The following is a 19,512-nucleotide window of genomic DNA, read 5'->3' on the forward strand; positions in this document are numbered from 1 at the left end:
GAGCAAGCACTTTGAGGTTATCTATGTACTATTCCCAAAACAGCCTTGTGAGGCAGGTAGAGCCAATATTATGGTCTTCATCTTCTTATGAAAGGAAATGGAGACTCAGAGAGATGACAAGCCAAGGAAAGAAGCTCAGGCCAAGACCCAAGGTTGCAGCAAGCCTTCTGTGCAATAATATGACCATGCTCTGACCCTCTAGTTCTGTACAAGCCAGCTTCATTGCTTACCTTGTGGGCCATTTCCAGGGGTTCTCCACCTTTGATCAGGATGCCATTTTGAGCTCCTACCCCAGTGCCCACCATAACAGCAGTGGGAGTAGCTAAGCCCAGAGAACAGGGGCAGGCTATACATAGCACAGTGATAGAAGCCTGGAAGGCAAATCGGATGATCACTTCCGTTCGGGAGATGCTCTTGTTGTAGCCCTTGCAAAGAAAGAAGATGCATTCTAGTTATTGAACTGCATGATGCCAGACAGGACAATGTGAAGGAAATATGTTTAGACATGAGAATTCCATCTGTAAACTTGGCTCTTCCACTACGCTACCAATATGCTTTTTTTTTAATTACAAGAGAAAATCTAGAAAGAAACATTTTTTTCATTTTTTATTATAAAAAATTTAATTCACTATTAGACTGCTCAGGCTCCTACAAGTAGAACTCCATTTTTCCTACTCCTAAAGATGGAAAATTCCACACTAAAAGCCAGATAAAGAGAACTTGATTAAATTCAATTTCATCTGTACCAGAGATGAACATTATTTTTGAGACTTCACCTGGAATCTATACAAAATGAAATCTAACTAATAAGACATACAGTGGATTTGGAGTAAAAGGAGACTGGTGTCACAGAAAGAGTGAAAGATCTGGAGTTGAGGACCTGAGTTTGAATCCTCATTTTGCCACTTAACCACCAGAGAGACAGAATTTGGACAGGCCACTCACTTCACTTCTGGGATCTCAACTGAGGGCAGAGACCCCATCTTTGCTTTTTTTGTGTATTCCAGTGCTTAAAACAGGGTCTGACATATTGGAAATGCTGAATAAGTACTCGTTGACTGACTCAAAGGCTGGGATAAACTACCTTTAAGATTCCTTTAAGCTCCATATCTGTGATTCCAGAAAAATCCTGAAGACCTAGGAACGAGCTGAGTTCTTCTGTTAGTTAGAGAAACAGCAACATTCAATGATCTCTAGGATGTGGATAAATAAATGACCTTTGGGGAAAATCCTGCAAAGACATTCACACTCCCTAAAATATAGTAGAAAATTCCTGGTAATTAATAGCTTTCAAAACAGACCTCAGAAATTTTCCAGTTAAGCATGTACTGGATCAGCCTCAATCATTAAAAAAAATTTTTTTACCAATTATATGTAATAACAAATTGCCACACAAGTTTTCCTAAGTTTGATCAAACTTATCTCCTTCCCTCTCTTTCCACCCCTCTCCCAGTGCTCAGTCTGAATCATTTAAAGAAAATTTTCTTCTTTTTATATTCCCCAAAAGACTAGTTCCCTAAGACAAATATACAGCTCTTTCAATCTAACCTGTTCAGTGACCTGGGGATCTGACAGTGATGTACCAAGGCCAATTTCCTCTGAAGAAACATGATAAAGTAATAGTGTCTTGTTCATTGATAGCAGGAGGGCTTTCAATAAACACTTGCTGACCCTGATTTTCTCTTAAGTCAGAAACTATAGAATCACAGGATTTTCTAGAAGTAAGGGACCTACAAATCATCTAATCAAAGCGTTAGTTTACTCATGAGGAAACATGGGCACTTAAAAGGAAAAGAATTTTTCTAAGGTCATCTAATTAAGTTAGGAGTAGGGCTAGACCTTGAATTCAAGTCATCTGGTTCACAGGCTATGCATGTTCTTTCTTCTATACTACACTCAGAAGACTGTCAGAGAATTAGATACTTAAGAAGGAAGAGACCTAGGACCTTGTCAAAGAAAAAAAAAGATAAACTGTTCAAAAATAAATCGATTTGGGGCAGCTGGGTAACTCAGTGGATTGAGAGCCAGGCCCAGAGATGGGAAGTTCTCGGTTCAAATCTGGCCTAAGACACTTCCCAGCTGTGTGACCCTGGGCGTTACTTGACCCCCACTGCCTAGCCTTTACTACTCTTCTGCCTTAGAACCAATACAATACAGAAGGTAAAGGTTTTTAAAAAATCGATTTATACAAATTTTAAAAGTCTAATGCAGGTTTTTGGGAAATTAGAAATAAAAAATAATAATTCCATGACTAAATTGTTGCAGGATGTATAACTCAAATCAAATTGCTTGCCATTTCTAGGGGGAGGGAGGGAAAGGAGGAAGGGAGACAATTTGGATCATATTAACTAACTTTGGGAAACTTATGTGGACATTTGTTATTACATGTGATTAGTAAAATTAAAATACCTTTATAATAAAAAAACAAAATACTGAAGGGACATTCTATGCCTATATGAATAGTCAGCATGATCTCCCTAGCTGTAAATTCCTGCCCTTGCTACCATATACACTAAAGATTTTCATAAAATATCAAAAAATATCATGAAATAAAGCAATATCCAACATATTTATAAAAAGATAGATAGGAAATGTTAAACTTCTTCCCAATTAAAAAAAAATATATATATATATACATATACGTAAAGTTCCTACAAACCACTTACAGGAAAATAGGTTTCCACGACTTCAAAATGAATAAATCCAATCACGATCCAGACCAAGAGGGTAACAACAGAGATAATAACAATGAAAGGAACAAAATAACCACTAAGTTTGTCCGCAAACTGCTGGATGGGAGCCTAGGATTTCAAAAAAGGAAAAAAAGATTTGGTTCAGAGTCTTTTTTCTCTTTTTCTTTTTACTCTGAAAACAATACATAGTTGGCATTGTGGAGAAACCTCTTTTCTTGACCCCCAAATTAACATTGAAACAAATGAGCAGCAAGCAAATGGTCTGGCTCTGCTTCCCTAGAGCCTATGGTCATGTCCTGCCCAGAGTAAGCACTTAATAATTATTTATTTGAATTGAATTCTGGCCAGAACACCAGAAAAGGTATTTAAAGGCTACTGCTTGGACTACACCAAGGGCATGCCATGTCTCCAAAGAATTTCTCAGGTGACAGCCTAGCCCAGTCACCTTGGATGTTTGTGCTTCCTCCACAAGCTTGACAATTTGTGAGAGGGTTGTATCAGCTCCAACATGGGTTGCTCTGATGAGTAGTGACCCATTCTGGTTAATAGAGCCAGCAATCACTGGGCTGCCTGGTTTCTTGGTCACAGGCATGGCTTCCCCTGGAGAAGGAGATAAAAACAGTTCTGAAAGCACATGCAGAAACAATGGCCTGACAGTTCTTATTTGGATTTTGTTTTTGTGGCCAAGGTTTGTGGTTTCATTGGCACAGAGAACTCCCAGGGAAAAGATGCCTTCTGCCAAAGGAGGTATGTGACTATTAATAAAATTCAGTCAGAGAGAATTGCCTGGGGCACTAACAGGTTAAATGACTTGCTCCTAGGGGGGAGGATTTGTTGCATTCTTTTGTTTGTGTATCCCGAGGCTTAGCATAGTGCCCAGCACTATCCTATGGGTACTTAAAATGCACTGGAGAAAGCACTGGGCTTGGAGTCAGGAAGACCCGAGTTCATATTTACTAGCTGTGTGACCCTGGGCAAGTCATTTGACTTCTGTCTGGCTCATTAGCATAGTACTTAATAACTATCCAATTGACTGACTGAAAGCATCTGGATATAGGTGTATCAATCCTTTCCCAAGTCCCTGAAAGGACCAACCTGTGATGAGGGACTCATCTACCATTGAATGCCCTTCAATAACCCGACCATCCACAGGGAATTTGCCTCCTGGAACCACTCGAACAATGTCTCCACGTTGCACAAGTTCAACATCCACTTGTTCTTCACTGGAAAGGAATGAACATGTAAAGATAACATCCTTCCTCCATCTCAGTCTCTCCCATATGCTTTGTACAAATTGTGTTACACGCCCATACATAGTTTTTAATAACATAGCCAGAGACCAAGGGTATGTTGAAGCAACAAAAGACAATTTCACAGGATCTCTTCTGCTGAAATTTCTAATTTGTTGCAAGAATTTTATATCACTACAGAAATAGAGCTCAAAGTGAGAATTCCTGAGGAAGAATTATCAAATACCTCAAGAGGATATTGTCTGAGTTGAGAGTTACAATGGTAGCCTCTGTAGCTTGTAGGGAAATTAGCTTTGCAAGAGCCTCTGATGTTTTTCCCTAAAAAGAAAAAAAAAGAAAATATTCAGTAGTAACAATGCTAAAGGAATAAAAGTAAGATCCCAGTCAGGTCTGGGTGCATAAGACAGCTGCAGCAACAAGTTACTTTGGGGAAAATAACTGGATCAAATTAGAAAAATTTTCATGGCAGTTTGGATGGGCAACTGGAACACATTTTTGTCCGTTTCAAATGGGAACTTATTACAGCAATCCAGAATGGATCATTTGCCTTTACTAAATCCTTGCATGGGGGTTTAGACTATAAATCATCGCCACAATTTGCCTTTCACCATCCATTTCTGTATGCCCCAGCCCAGGCCACTAGATGCCCCATCAGCCCTGCTCACTTGTTCTCCTTTACCTTTGCTATGTGCTCCAGCCAGCGCCCCAGTGCAATGAACACAAACAGCATAGGAGGAGTGTCAAAGAAAGTAATGGGGTTCACTTTTGCTTTCTCGACCATTGCAACCAGAAGGATGACCAAAGAGTAGGCAAATGCAATGGTGGTGGCCAGTACGATGAGCACGTCCATGTTAGCAGTCTTATGTCTCAGGGCTTTGTATGCCTGGATGTAGAAGTGCCAGCCTCCAAAGAACTGCAACAGCAAGAAGCACAGATGTGTGAACAACCACACGAGAAGCCTAAGTCAGGCAGCTTTGAGTTTAATCCTTAGACCAGAGGTTGAGAAACTCTAACCTGTCTTAGTATAGTTGAAAGCTAAGATTTTTTTCATTTGTTAGATCCAGTTTTGTTATACTTAAAAATGTAAAATTCATTCTTAACTCACTGGCTATCCAAAAACAAGGGGAGGGAAGGTGGGATGGCTGGATTTGACCCTCAGGTCACAGTTTGTCAGTCTTGGCATTAGAAGAGACTTTGTCCAGGAACAATGGTGATATATCCTACAAGGACCTTCAAATGGTCACATACAAGGATAAGCTTTCTGCTTCTCCAATGGAAAGCAAGAACTGTTCTGTCTTTTGGTGTATCCATTGTACGTGATGCACAGTAGGTGCTTAATAAATATTTAGGGAATATATACTTGCTTAAAGTCTTTGGGGAACAATCCAGTTCCCCTGACTTGACACATGGATCTAGACTGCTACCTTATAGACATGTTAGAATATAAACCTGCAAATGTGAATGCTTCTAGGATCTTTCTGATATGTTTAGAAAAACAGGGATCAGGAAAAGACTTGCATTATGTTGCCAAGTACCCTTTGTATTTAAATTTTGCTTGCCCTTTTTTAGGGCCCAAAACAAAGGTATTTCATAGAATATAAAATCGAGTAGCTGTTTTCTTTTCTCCCTCTATGGTAGATTTAGGCAGATATGACTGGAAAATACATCCTTAATTCTGATGGAATAAGGAACTCAGATAAAAATAATTTTTAAAGAGCTATTCCTCTCAAGTACAGCTGCCCTTTTTAGTTCAAATTTCAAGATTACTTTGTCTAATGGTTTAATGGTAGTGCTTCAGGAAACAATGACCCCAAAAGTCTATTGTGTTAAGTGATTAGACTGAAGCAACTGTGGAGAAATAAGACATATAACATCACGCGTTCTGCCAGATTTCAATCCTGAGGCCAGTAATTCTGAATACTTTGATAACAAACACCATTCTACTTGGCTTTTAAAAGAACCATCTAATTTAGATTTAAGTGTTCAGTATCATTGTTTCTGTCCTGGATAAAGATTAGATTTGTGATTCACTTCCAGCTTACATTTGGAAATAATCTTCTATGTCAGAAGTTCTTTGATTGTTTTCACAGTACACAAAAATATCCAGCATATTTCACTTGCCTGAACAGGTATACACAATAAAAAGGACAGCAAATTCATGACAGACAGCCCTGGCAGGATCTGGCGCTCCAGAAACATCGCTGAGTGATAGCTTGCCATTTCTTCCTGACTCAAATTGTGATGCTGGTGAGTGCTAGTTAGGTGGTGGTCCATAATCATCATATAAATCATCAGCCCCATCACAGGAATACAGAAAAATAGACTCACAAGGAAGGCTCGTTTCCACCTTGAAATAAAAAAAATAAGGAAAACTTTTTTTTGGAGGTAGCCAACAATTATAGATCACATGTGATACACAGAGACAACAACCTGTGACCCCTCCACCTGTGAAAATATTGGCATCTGTTATTCAAGCATGGATGCCAATATTTAATGAGAATTCTTTCCAAAACTGTAACAAATGAGACACTCAGAAGTACTCACTGCTGGATTTCTCGCTTATGGTCAAGGTGGCTTGCTGATCGATCCTTCTTGACTAAAGATGCTTCGAAACCTAAATTCTAAAGAAAGATAAGAGAAACCACTTTCAAAATATGCTACCAGGGAGATTTTTAACCAGGCTTTCATGTAAATTATATTCATCATATTTTCTCAAAGGGATGAGAATTTCCCCTAATAGGAAATAATTGATGTTTAATAATCTTTCATCAAAATGAGGGCATTGTACTTAGTCTTTATCTTTTAGTTCTCCACCCAGTTGGTTTATCCAACTAAAGGACATCATTTATTAATGATGTTCCACTCATCAAAAGGTAGTTATATCTCCCCTCTTCCTACCAAGTCAAACAATTAGAAATAAGCATGAAAGCATGATTTGTCACTTTGGCATGTTTTCCTATACCTATGTTTTGAAGACCTAATGAGGGCAGTAGTTAAAAAATTGGGTCAACAGGAGGGTGGAGAAGGCTGATGGTGCTCTCTATTAACCAATTCTCCAATGTGCACCTATCATACAGATATATAATCACATATCCTCAGTATAAACAAGGACCAGTGAGTCATAAACCTAAATTTGGTGGTATACTAACTATAGGACCAGTGCATTCCTTGTGCACCAGCTGCTATTCTTAGTATCTCAGGAAAAGATCACTTGCAAAAATCATTCTGTGACAATGAAAAAGAAAGGGGAATGAAAGGAACCAGACAACTAAGCCATATCAGATGACAGCAACAATCATGATGATAGGCAGCAAAAAATTTTTTTTTCAATATTTGGGGATAAAGTCTGCTTACATTTCTTTAGAATAAGGGGGCAGGGGGAGAAGACCAAGCTCCCCTCCTGACCCTGACACTAGCTGGGTGGCCACATCTTTGAAGTGAACAATACTCTCTACAAAGTGAAAATAATAATGGAATGCCTGTGATAATCATCTCACTAGGTTATTATTAATGTTAGATAACATATTTAAAGTACTCTTCAAACCTCCCTGCTGTATAAATATCCATTGTTGTTGTTATTGCTATTTTACTGCCAAAGAGCTTTTGCCATCCATCATGTCTCCTTATTCAACACCTGGGATTAGGTACTTTTTACATGAATTGGTAAATTTGGTTTTGAAAAAGCCAAGAGTTGTCATGCTCAGAATTAGACAATAAATAATAGAATGGTCTTTCACAATGAAGCCCAAAGATTCTATGAAGTGGAGGGAGAGATGAGAAAACTCCTCTGCAGAGTAGCATGGCACCAGTATTAGTAGCACTTTCTTTATCCCTGTGTGCAAGGGGCAGTGTACTCTTCCCTAACACCTCTCCCCTTCACTACGTTCTGCAAATGTTTCAGTTAAATTCCATGAGAACAAAAAGTCATGAGTCCATATCAAGTCCCAGTGTGACAAGTGTCAATGCTTGTGAGCAGGAACCCCCAACCTGTGGCCCAAGGACAGGGAGCACAGGGATGAGGCTTACTGAACTCAGTTGCTTTTTGTTATATCAATTTTGGTTAATCAACAGATGGTAACTTTTCTCTGTAGGAATCTGCCAAATTTTTTTATATTAAAAAGGAGTTCTCATACTCAAAAAGGCCGAGAATCAATGATATAGAGTTTGTTTTACTGAATACTACTTGAAATAGATAAATGAACAATGATGTTCATGAAAAATGCTCCAAAGCACTAGTATCAAGAGAATGAAAATTTAAACAATGCTGAGATTTCACTTCATAAAAGATGCAAATAGTCATTGTCAGAGGGCCTATGGTACACAGGTTTGCTGATATACACCTTAAGGAGCTGTGAATTCATTGGTCTGACCTCTCAGTAAAACAATTTCACAATGTTTAAGAGTCACTTAACTGTTCATACCCTTTAGTCCATTAATCCCAATACTAGGCATATATACCAAGGTTAAAAATGGTAGTTGGAGGTGGAGTGGGTTGTATTCTGTACCTGGAATCAGGAAGACCTGATTTCAAATCCAGCCTCAGATACTTATTCGCTGTGAGACTCTGGGGTGGGAAAGTCATTGAAACTCTGCTTGCCTCAGTCTCCTCAAATGGAAAATGGAGCTAATAATAGCACCCATCTTCCAGAGTTGCTATGGCGATGAGATAACTTTGCAAAGCACTTTGCAAACCTTAAAGAGTTATATAAGTGTTAGCCATCAACTGAGGAACAGCTAGACAAATTGTGGCCTGAATTTAATTGTGCTATATAACTGTAAAAGGCCATAAGAAACAATATGAGGAATTTAAAAAAACTGATTAGCTCCTTTTGAAGTGAAACAGAATGAAATACATAGAACCAATAAAACAAAAGCTAACAGAAATGACTACAATGATGTTAATGAAAACAGCAGGAAAAGGAAGCTGAACTAGAGTAATTGCAATGACCAATCTTGCTCCTCGAAGTAGAGGAAACATAACTCCGTCCTTTCAGGGGAGAGGTGGAGGACTATGGGAACATAATGTTGCACATACTGTCAGACCAGGACTTTTGGTTTTGCTTAACTGTTTTTCTTTGTTACAAAGGAAAGAGGGCTTAGTGATTTGGTTCAATATATTGGTTTAATTTCTATGCTGAAAAGCTGAAAAAACATCTCTAAAACCTAAAAAAGAAAAAAAAGAAAATTGCTATTATAAGTTGGGGCTTGGCTATGTTTTTGTTATAGGAAGAAGTTTGTTTTAATGGTTTTGTTTAAATAAGCTTTTTTGCTACTAATCTCCTCTTTTTGAGGTGAACAGAATTGTTGATGGATTAAGGAGAAATCCACTATATGGATAAGCGTTTGGGCTTTCAATTCCTTTTTCTGATGCACAAGTAATAGTTATAGACTTTCATGTGCACACACACGCATACACCCCCCCCCCAAAAGAAAAATCCCACCCCTGCCCAGTCAAGAGATAGCCATGAAAAATCCCTCATACCAAAATTTTTTTTTACTACCAATTTCTTTCATTTTCAAGGCTAACCATGATCAATAGAGAGAGATATCTTTGTTGTATACCTGATAAATGTCTCTATGGTCTTGCTCTTTTTTGACTAGGAAGACCAGAAGAAAGAGGGGTGGCAAGAGCAAAGGGAGACAAGGGGATCCCACCAGAGAGAGTGTGGAAAGTCAGCTAATTCAAAAGTTGTTACAACTGAATTTGGAGACAATTGTCATCAAGAGAAATATGAAGGGCCACATAAAGTACCCTAGGTTCCTACTCTGCTGTCCAGTCAGAAGAGTATGATTCTAGCAGATTGTCAGGGAATTGGTTAATTCAGCTATAATTATTCCAGATTACAATTCAATATTAAGTGGAATAAGTGAGAAATCTTGAGCTGAGCAAATCAGATGGTATGTAAGAAAGCTCTGGTTGAAGACTAACTAAATAATAGAGAAAAGTAAAATCTTGGTACTTACTTGTATTATATTGATAACATCTCTCGGACCAATAACCTCTGGATCATATTTGATATGTGCTTTATTCGTAGCCAGCGCTACAGAGCAGTAGAAGATCCCTCTGGTTTTCATAAGAGTAGATTCGATTTTATGCACACAGGAAGCACAAGTCATTCCTCTCACCTGTTAAATATAAGCATTCAGCTCTTTAAGGCATATAACCTTTTGTTGGATATTGCATTATGGCTAATTTCTGGAAAAGTCACAGCTGTACATAAGACAACATTTTATACAACCAGCAGGTGGCAATCTATTTTCATAGATATGTACGTGTGCATGTCTGTGCTTGTGTGTATAATTCCCTGTAACCTAGGTTCTGTCTGGTACTATTCAGAGATGCTTATTGAAATATACTGAGTATTAACATGCAGTAGACTGTTATTCACCTAAATTTTAGGGGTTTTTTAAAAATCTAATCATCTGGACCAATCTCCCAGCTTTAATCTATGTCTCATAAAACAGCTTGCAAGATGTTGTCAAAATAAGGAACTGTGTTTTTCCTCTTAAATTAAATAATAAAAAAAAAATGGACAGTTATCCCCCAAAAGACTCATGCATGTATAGTGGAGACAGATCATCAACAAATGAGAATCTCTCCGCTTTTTAAAAGAAAGAGATTCTGCAACCTGTCCTGGTTACCTACCCATTCTTTTCTCTAAAAACTGTGCCATGACATTCTTCCCAATGTCCAATTCAAATCCTTCATGTTACAGCTCAAGTTAATTTCTTCTTGTTTTGATTCTTCCTGGATATGACAACAGACCCAGCCACCCTCCTTTGGAGAATAACCCTTCACCCATATCATTTATAGCCTGTCATTAAATAGTCTTAGTCCCTTTTGCAGACTGGGTAATCCCAATTCCTTTAGCCTTTTCTTTGAAGTTTGATTTTTCCAACCCTTTGTGTCTCTATGCTGAATCATCCCTAAGTATTCCATGGAAGACTTTAAAGGTCTTACTTACAATAAGTTCCAGAACTCCATCCCCTTCACCAGCATTTTCCATCACCACAGCTCCAAACCCAAGTTCCTTGATGAATTCTGCTATCATTGGGGGCTGCACGAGAGCAGCATTGTATCTTACTTCTGCCTTACCAGCCATCAGGGCCACAAGCACAGAATATATTCCTGGGAATATTAATATAAAAAATACAGATAACATAATACCTACAGAAAAGGAAGATTTTTATAATTGGCTTTTAATTGGTTTTCAGTTAAAACTAAGACCAATGGTACAAAGTGTCTCAAATTAAACTAGAAAAATTAACCTCAATGCTCAAAACAAAGACCAACTGGTTAATTAGTTGAGGGCTCTATTAAAAAAAGGAACCTACATACTTATGACAAAGAATGTTATCCAACTCCAGAGACAGAAATGCTAGAATCAGAATGCAGATCAGAGCATACTCTTTTTCATTTTAGTTTGCATTTTTACTTTGGTTTTATGTGAGTATTCTCTTACAACAATGAACAATATAGAAATATGTTCTTCATGATAATACACATATAACCCAGATCAATTGCTTACCATCTCCCAGGAGGGGGAAGGGAAGAGACAGGGAGGGAGAGAGACAATCTGGATCTTATAATTTCAGTAAATGGATGAGGAAAAATGTTATTACATGTGATTGGGAAAATAAAATATGTTTTAAATTTTTAAATTTAATTTTTTAAAAAAAGGAACTTATATATCTTGAGAAACCAAACAGAGGGAAGAAGTCAGAACTTGATTAAAAAAACTTTTCCTTTAAGAAAAACAAATGACTACTAATTGAGGCAGTGCTCCATCAGAAATGGTCTTCTAATGATTGCTCTGCATAAGGTCAGGGCCCGGGTCTTATCTAATCTTTATATCTCAGTGGCACAGTAAGAGCTTAATCATATGTGTTCAATTGAATTTGTTGAATGCAATTGCTAAAAGTAGCAAGATAACCAAAAAAGAAGCGGTGTAAATCCTGTCATATTATCAAATAAAACTTTTTTTAGATTCTACTATCCTGTTGTCTGGAAGTATGTTAGAGTCATCTTTTTTTTTTATTTTTCTCAATTACATATAAAAAAAATTTAACATTCAGTTTTTAAGACTTTGCATTCCAAATTCCCTCTCTTTCCCTTCTATCCCTTGAGAAGGCAAGCAATTTTATGTAGAATATACATTTGAAGTCATGCCAAATATATTTCCATATTAGTCATGTTGCAAAAGAAAATATAGAGAAAAAACACAAGAAAAATAGTTTTAAAATATCTACATTCAGCCTCTATCAGTTCTTTCTCAGGAAGCAGAAGGATAAGTCCTTCAGAATTCTCTTGGATCACTGATTTGCTGAGAATACCTAAATCATTCACAGTTGACCATTTTATGATGCTGCTGTTACTGTATACAATGTTTTCCTGGTTCTGCTCACTTCACTTTGCATCAGTTCATCTAAGTCTTAGTATATTAGATTATCTAAAAGGTAATCCATACTTCAAATTCCCAGATACACAGATTGTTAATGGAAGAAATTTGCTGGTAAAACAGCTATCATATACTTAAATATAAACCTGTACTAATGTGACTTGTCTCATCTCTCTAATTAATATATCAACAAGCATTTATCAAATACTTATTAGATGTCAGACATAGACAGAAACAAAAACAGAAAAATCATCCTTACCCCCGAGAAGCTTATAAGCTACTGTAGGAAAAATAGGTTTACAAATGAGTAAAAATAGACTTTTCTCATTTATTTGTTTTAGTTGTGGCTGACTCTTTTGACCCTATTTGGAGAATTTCTAGGCAAATATCCTGGAGTGGTTTACCGTTTTTTTCTCCAGCCCATTTTACAGATGAGGAACCAAAACAAACAAACTTAAGTGACTTGCCCACAGTCACAGTGCTATTTGTCTGAGGCCGGATTTGAACTCAAGAACATGAATATTTCTGACTCTAGGTCTACTGGATCACCTAGCTGCTCCAAATATAGACTATATACAAAATAAATACAAATTGATAAGATGACATAACAAATGGAAAAATCAGAAAAAGCAAATTGAGAGGGATGGTATTTAGCTGAATTTATAAAGGAGTTACAATAAACAAAGACAAAGTGGTAAAACATTTTAGACATGGGGGACAAAATATGCAAGGCACAGAGGTGGGAAATGGAATATTGTATGAAGGCAATAGTGAGTAGGGTAATTCCCCAACAGATAAATGGTAAAATGATATGAACAGGAAGTTTTCAAAAGAAGAAATATAAGCTATCAAAGGCCACATGGGAAAATGTTCTATATCACTAATAAACAAATATGAATTAAAAGAACTCTGAGGTACCACTTCATACCCAACAAATTAACAAAGCTGGCAAAAAGAAGGAAAATAATTTTGGAAAGATTGTGGGAAAACAAGAATAATAATACACTTAATGGATCTGTGAAAAGCAATTTGGAACCATGTCTTAAAAGTTACTAAACTGTGCATAACCTATAACCTAATAATACAACTACTAGGCCTATACCCCCAAAGAAATCAAGGAAAGAAAAAAAGGAATTGTTATGTGTAAAAATATACTCTATGGGAAAGAATGCTATCTACAGTCAGAGGAAGAACTGTGGAAGTAGAAACACAGAAGAAAAACAACTGCTCAATGACAAGGGTTGATGGGGATATGATTGGGAATATGGACTCTGGGTGATCAACCTGGTGCAAATATTAATGGTAAAGAAATGGGTCTTGATCAATGACACATGTAAAACCCAGAGGAATTGTGCATTGGCTACGGGAGGGGGGTTGGGGAAGGTCAGGGAAAAAACATGAATCTTGTAACCTGTGGAGAGCCATCACACTCCTGCTGTCTGACAAAGTCACACTCTGGGGAAATGGAGACTGAAAAGCAGCCCCCAGAAAATAAGGCACCCACTGAACCCCATTCTGTGTGACTTCTCCCTCTAACTTCCCCTACTAATGGAATTGTTACGATTATTGTTCTCTCCCCAATAGAGGAGAAATAATATGAGAGCAAATACTTATAAAGTTAACACATATATATCCCACCTTAATCCCCCTAGATTATTACCCTAAAAGGTTACATTCACAGAATTAAAACCTAAAGATTATTACCCATTACCCCCCTCCTTTCCCTCTCCACAGAGTTACATTCATTCCCATTTTAAGCCAGGCAAACCAAGAACATCAATCACCTTCAAGCCCAGGTACACAGGACATACTCCAATGATGTGTTACATAACCGAGCAACCTTGCCAGGTGTCTGAATCAAACAAGAAATATACAACTTGGAAATTGAAGAAAATCCCAATTCTGATCTGTCTTAAATTACCCTTAAACCCTGTACCTGGCTACAAAATGTTTTGTTACCCATCTCCTAAGTAATTGTGATTGATTGTGAAAGCTGACCAAAAGTAACAATGATTCCCCTAATTGGTCATTACTTAGGTCAAGGGGAACTAACCTCCAGATCACCCTGTTTATGTCATTCATCTCTATTTCTGTTATAGCAATAATGTTTTGTTGACTATCTCCTTATGTTTCTCGTCTGTTGTTAGGTTCTATGGAAACATGTATGTTGAAAAATGATTGTGTGCCAGAAAAGTATGTACTCACTGAACCTATAAAATAAACCAACCTCTGTGCCATGGCAGAACACTGTGTGATGCCTGACACATATTGAGCATACAGTGCCTCTCATCATTTACCTGACTGAATTATCACACTCTAGACAGAAGAACCCTCCCCTCTGAGAGACCGCTGGCTCGGCTCTCAAAGTAACCATGGAAAAATATTCTAAATTAATTAAATAAAAATTTCAAAAAATATATTTATACTACTTTTTTTAAACCTTTACCTTCCATCTTGGAGTCAATACGGTGTATTGGCTCCAAGGCAGAAGAGTGGTAAGGGCTAGGCAACTGGGGTCAAGGGACTTGCCCAGGGTCACACAGCTGGGAAGTGTCTGAGGTCAGATTTGAACCTAGGACCTCCCATCTCTAGGCCTGGTTCTCAATCCACTGTGCTACCCAGTTGCCCCCTATACTGTTCTTTTGATGGTAGCAAAGAACTAGAAACTAAGTGGGGTGCCTCACAATTGGGGAATGGCTGAACAAATGATGATATATCATTTGTTGATGGTACATCTATGTAAAGGAATATTATTGCATCATAAAAAAATTATGAAAGGGACAGTTTTGGAGAAATCTAGGACGACTTGTATGAAATTATCCAGAGTGAAGTGAGTAGAACCAAGAAAATAATTTATATAATGATAACAATACTATAAAGAAAAACAAACTTGAAAGACTTAAGAATGCTGATCTTTGAACAGTCATGACTCTAGACGATGATGAAATAGGCTATATACTTCCTGAGAGAGAGGTAATGAACTTGAGATGCAGAATGACACATGTATTTTTGGGCATATCCAATGTGAGAATTTGTTTTGCTTGACTATGAATACTTGTAGACCAGTTTGGCTGAAGTGCAGAGTACATGAGGACAACTAATGTATAATTAACCTGGAAATATAGGCTAGAGCCAGATTGTAAAGAGTTTAAAATGCCAAATAGAAGTTTATATTTTATTTAAATTTTTTTTTAAAAAACCCTTACCTTCCACCTTGGAATCAATATTATGTATTGGTTCTAAGGCAGAAGAGTGGTAAGAGCTAGGCAATGGGGGTCAAGGGACTTGCACAGGGTCACACAGCTAGGAAATGTCTGAAGCCAGATTTGAACCTAGGACATCCCATCTCTATTCCTGGCCCTCAATCCACTGAGCTACCCAGTTGCCCCCTAGTTTATATTTTATTCTAAAGATTCTGAAGCAATGGAATGACATGGTCAGGTCCAGGCAATAGCAACATGGCAATTTGTGGAGGGTCAATTGTAGAGAAGATTTAACTTAATTTATTTTATTATAGAAGAGAGAAAAAGGGAGGGAGAGAGGGAGGAAAAGGGAGAGGGAGAGGGAGAGACGGAAAGAGAGACAGACAGACAGACAGAGACAGAGATAGAGACAGAGACAGAGACAGAGACAGAGAGACAGAGACTAAGCAGCCTGGACTAGGGTGTTTGTGCTGACAGGCATGAGAATGGAATGGATGTGAGAGATTTTGAGGAAGTGGAAACAAGACTTGACAAATGATTAAATATGGGGAGGGAGTAGGAGTGAAAAGTCAAGAATGATCCCTAGGGTTGTGAACTTTGTAACTGGAAGAAGGGTGATGTCCTTGACAAAAACAAGGAAGTTAGGAGGTGAGAATTAAAAGTTTAGGGTGAAATAGGAGTTCTCTTTTGGAAATATTGAGTGTAATATCCTCAGATCTTAGATATAGAGCTGGAAATGGCCTTCAAGGCCATCTAGTCCAATCCCCTCATTTTACTGATGAGGAAATGAGGCCCAGATGGGCACAGTAACTTCCTCAATCTGGTTTTCCAGCCCACAATACTAAGGAGTGAAAGTAAGGAACAAAAGACAAAACTATAAAAAGCAGACAGGAACTCACAAAGGCCAGCAGTCAAGAGTCTTTCAGGGATAGGACAGAAAAGACCCTACTCCTCCAAAATCCAAGAGCATCACTGTTTCAAAGGACAGTTCAACCACAGACATCAAAGACAATAGAAAGGTCCAGTATATAAAAAGATTCACAGCATCTCTTTCCCCCCTTTCTTTCTTTTCTTTCTTTCCTTTTTTCTGTCATAGTAAAGGTTTGGAAACAAAGTGGGCACCAATTGATTTTGAAATGGCTGAACAAATTGTGATATGAGAATGTAATAGACTAGATAAGTAAGAGGACCTCCAGCTGGAGAAGTCAAACAGACAGCTGGATAAGGAATCCTGGAGTTCAAGAGGGAGAAGTTTTTTTTTAATTTTTAGAATGTTTTTTCCATGTTTACATATTTCATTTTCTTTCTCTCCCCTCTACCCTCTCCCATCCTGGATCCAATAAGCACTTCTACTGGGTTATACAAATGCTATCACTTATACCTATTTCCATATTATTATTTTTTGCAATAGAGCAATCTTTTAGAACCAAAACCCCAAATCATATATCCATATAAACAAATGTTTATTTGTTTTTCTTCTGTGTTTTTACTCCCACAGTTCTCTCTCTCGATGTGAATAGCATTCTTTCTCATAAATCCCTTGGGATTGTCTTATATTAGCAAAGTCCATTGCATTGTATTGTTCCACAGTGTTTCACTTTCTGTGTATAATGTTCTCATTTCACTCTGCACCAGTTCCTGGAGGTTCTTCCAGTTCATATAGAATTCCTCCAGTTCCTCATTCCTTATAGCACAATAGTATTCCATCACCATCAGATACCACAACAGATACCACAACTGAACAAAAGTTCAGTCATTCCCCAACCAAAGGGCATCCCCTCATTTTGCAATTTTTTGCCACCACAAAGAGCACAGCTATGAATATTCTTGCACAAGTCTTCTTCCTTATTATCTCTTTGGAGTACAAACCCATCAGTGCTATGGCTGGATCAAAGGGCCGATAGTCTTTTAAATCCCTTTGGTCAGAATTCCAAATTGCTCTCCAGAATGGTTGGACCAATTCACAACTCCACCAGCAATGCATTAGTGTCCCAACTTTGCCACAACCCCTCCAATATTTATTATTTTCTTTTACTTTCATATTGGCCAATGTGCTAGGTGTGAGGTGGTACCTCAGCATTGATTTGATTTAGATTTCTCTAATCATGAGGGATTTAGAACACTTTTTCATGTGCTTATTGATAATTTTGATTTATCTGAAAATTGCCTATTTATGTCCCTTGACCATTTGTCAATTGGGGAATGGCTTGATTTTTTGTATAATTGACTTAGCTCCTTATAAATTTGAGAAATTAGACCTTTGTCAGAGGTTTTTGTTATGAAAATTTTTGGAGATGAGTTTTATGTGGAGATCTGGGAGATAACAGTTGAATCTGAGGGAGCTAATGAGATCACTGGGGGAGAGAGTGCTGAAAGAGGAAGAAAAAGAAGAGAGCCCAGGACAGATACTTGGAGAACAGCCACAAGGAAGCAGGACATGACTAAAAATCCTGCAAAGAGATCAAGAAGAATGGCTCAGACCGGTCTCTGGCATCAAAAAAGATTCTTAGCACCACAAAAAGGACAGAGGAGCTCAAAGTTAATAGAATGAGCACTTTACTAGATTGCTCACCTTCTTCTCGTCGGAGGTTCCTTTCAATGTTTGCCACACAGGAAGCACAGGTCATGCCAGTGACCTGAATGTAACATTTGGCTGGAGTCTTTGCCTCCTCCTTATCATGGATTAGAGGTTTTGTCTCTTCTTTACTGTGAGTCCGTATTGCTGTCTTGCCGAATGTTTCTTTATCAGAATCTAAAAGCAACATTTCCAATAAATACTATTAAAAAAATAAAAGTTCCATTCCTGGCACCACGGGAAATAGTGTTTGCTTTTTTGGAGTGTTACACCAAAAGGCTTATTGACTATACCAGTGGTTCCCAACCTGTGGGCCAATGAACATTGGGGAGCCAAGGAGTTATTGCAAGGGCCCCATTTCATTAATGATATACCTTCTAGGGCTGTTGATGGCTCAATGGATAAAGAGCCAGGCCTGGTGATGGGAGGTCCTGAATTTAAATCTGGCCTCAGAAACTTCCTAGTTATCTGACCTTGGGAAAGTTATTTAACCTCAATTACCCAGCCCTTATCACTCTTCTGCCTTGGGACCAATATTTAGTATTGATTCTAAGACAGAAGGTAAGGGTTTCAAAAAATATATATACCTTCCCGAGACAGAATGCCCTACACATATGTAGTTTTCCAAATATATATATATATATATATATATATATATATATATATATGCTATTGTGGTCAATATGCAGCAAATTCATTTAAAGGGATCCTAAATATTAATCTTTGATTAGTTTACACATTCTAAATCAACAGATATTAAAAGTACAACTTTTATGTGATTGCTTGATGTTAGAAAAAATGTGCTCATACTACAAAAGGTTGACCACACCAGCAGAGATGCTTCCTTGCTATTTGACTATGCATATATCACTAAGCTACTTCCAAGTACTGAAAAAACCAATAAGGCAACCTTGAAAGTCATTAAGTGACTGCTGGCCAGTTTGGTATCTTTCCATCACTCCCAACTCCCCATTTCCTTACTATCCACACCTGTCCAAGTGGAATCTTAAATATCAAAAAAGCACAGACATAATCCTATGGAACTCTTCCAACCATTGCCATCCTCTTAGAAGTTAGCTAGTAGATAAATTAAATGAGGATAGATAGATAAGGAGAACTTTTCAAAATTACTTTTTTTTAAAAAAAACCCTTACCTTCCCTCTTAGAATCAATAGAGCATATTGGTTCCAAGGTAGAAGAGTGGCAAGGGCTAGGCAATGGGGGGTCAAATGACTTGCCCAGAGTCACACAGCTAGGAAGTGTCTGAGGCCAGATTTGAACCTCCCATCTCTGGGCCTGTCAAAATTACTTTTAATGATTGTATTAATATGTACAATGCCCCTACAGAAGCAAAGATGTGAGGGTTTTAAGTAAAATAAGCATCAGTCTCAT

General features: G+C 37.8%; 1 protein-coding gene across 2 annotated transcripts in view; it reads right to left on the reverse strand.

Annotated features, from left to right (window-relative positions):
- ATP7A (ATPase copper transporting alpha) overlaps positions 1-19,512 on the reverse strand; it is a 113,055-nt gene that overhangs the window by 13,640 nt on the left and 79,903 nt on the right. For both annotated transcript variants that reach the window (XM_056809363.1, XM_001363299.5), the window contains exons 5-15: positions 18,118-18,297; positions 10,909-11,072; positions 9,908-10,069; positions 6,488-6,564; positions 6,065-6,290; positions 4,623-4,856; positions 4,170-4,261; positions 3,789-3,916; positions 3,139-3,293; positions 2,667-2,801; positions 231-425 (exon numbers count right to left, since the gene is read on the reverse strand). In XM_056809363.1, the coding sequence (XP_056665341.1) occupies positions 231-425; positions 2,667-2,801; positions 3,139-3,293; positions 3,789-3,916; positions 4,170-4,261; positions 4,623-4,856; positions 6,065-6,290; positions 6,488-6,564; positions 9,908-10,069; positions 10,909-11,072; positions 18,118-18,297 (1,748 nt within the window). The remainder of the gene's footprint in view (positions 1-230; positions 426-2,666; positions 2,802-3,138; positions 3,294-3,788; positions 3,917-4,169; positions 4,262-4,622; positions 4,857-6,064; positions 6,291-6,487; positions 6,565-9,907; positions 10,070-10,908; positions 11,073-18,117; positions 18,298-19,512) is intronic.

Source organism: Monodelphis domestica, chromosome X, assembly GCF_027887165.1.
Source record: "Monodelphis domestica isolate mMonDom1 chromosome X, mMonDom1.pri, whole genome shotgun sequence".
NCBI lineage: Eukaryota > Metazoa > Chordata > Mammalia > Didelphimorphia > Didelphidae > Monodelphis > Monodelphis domestica.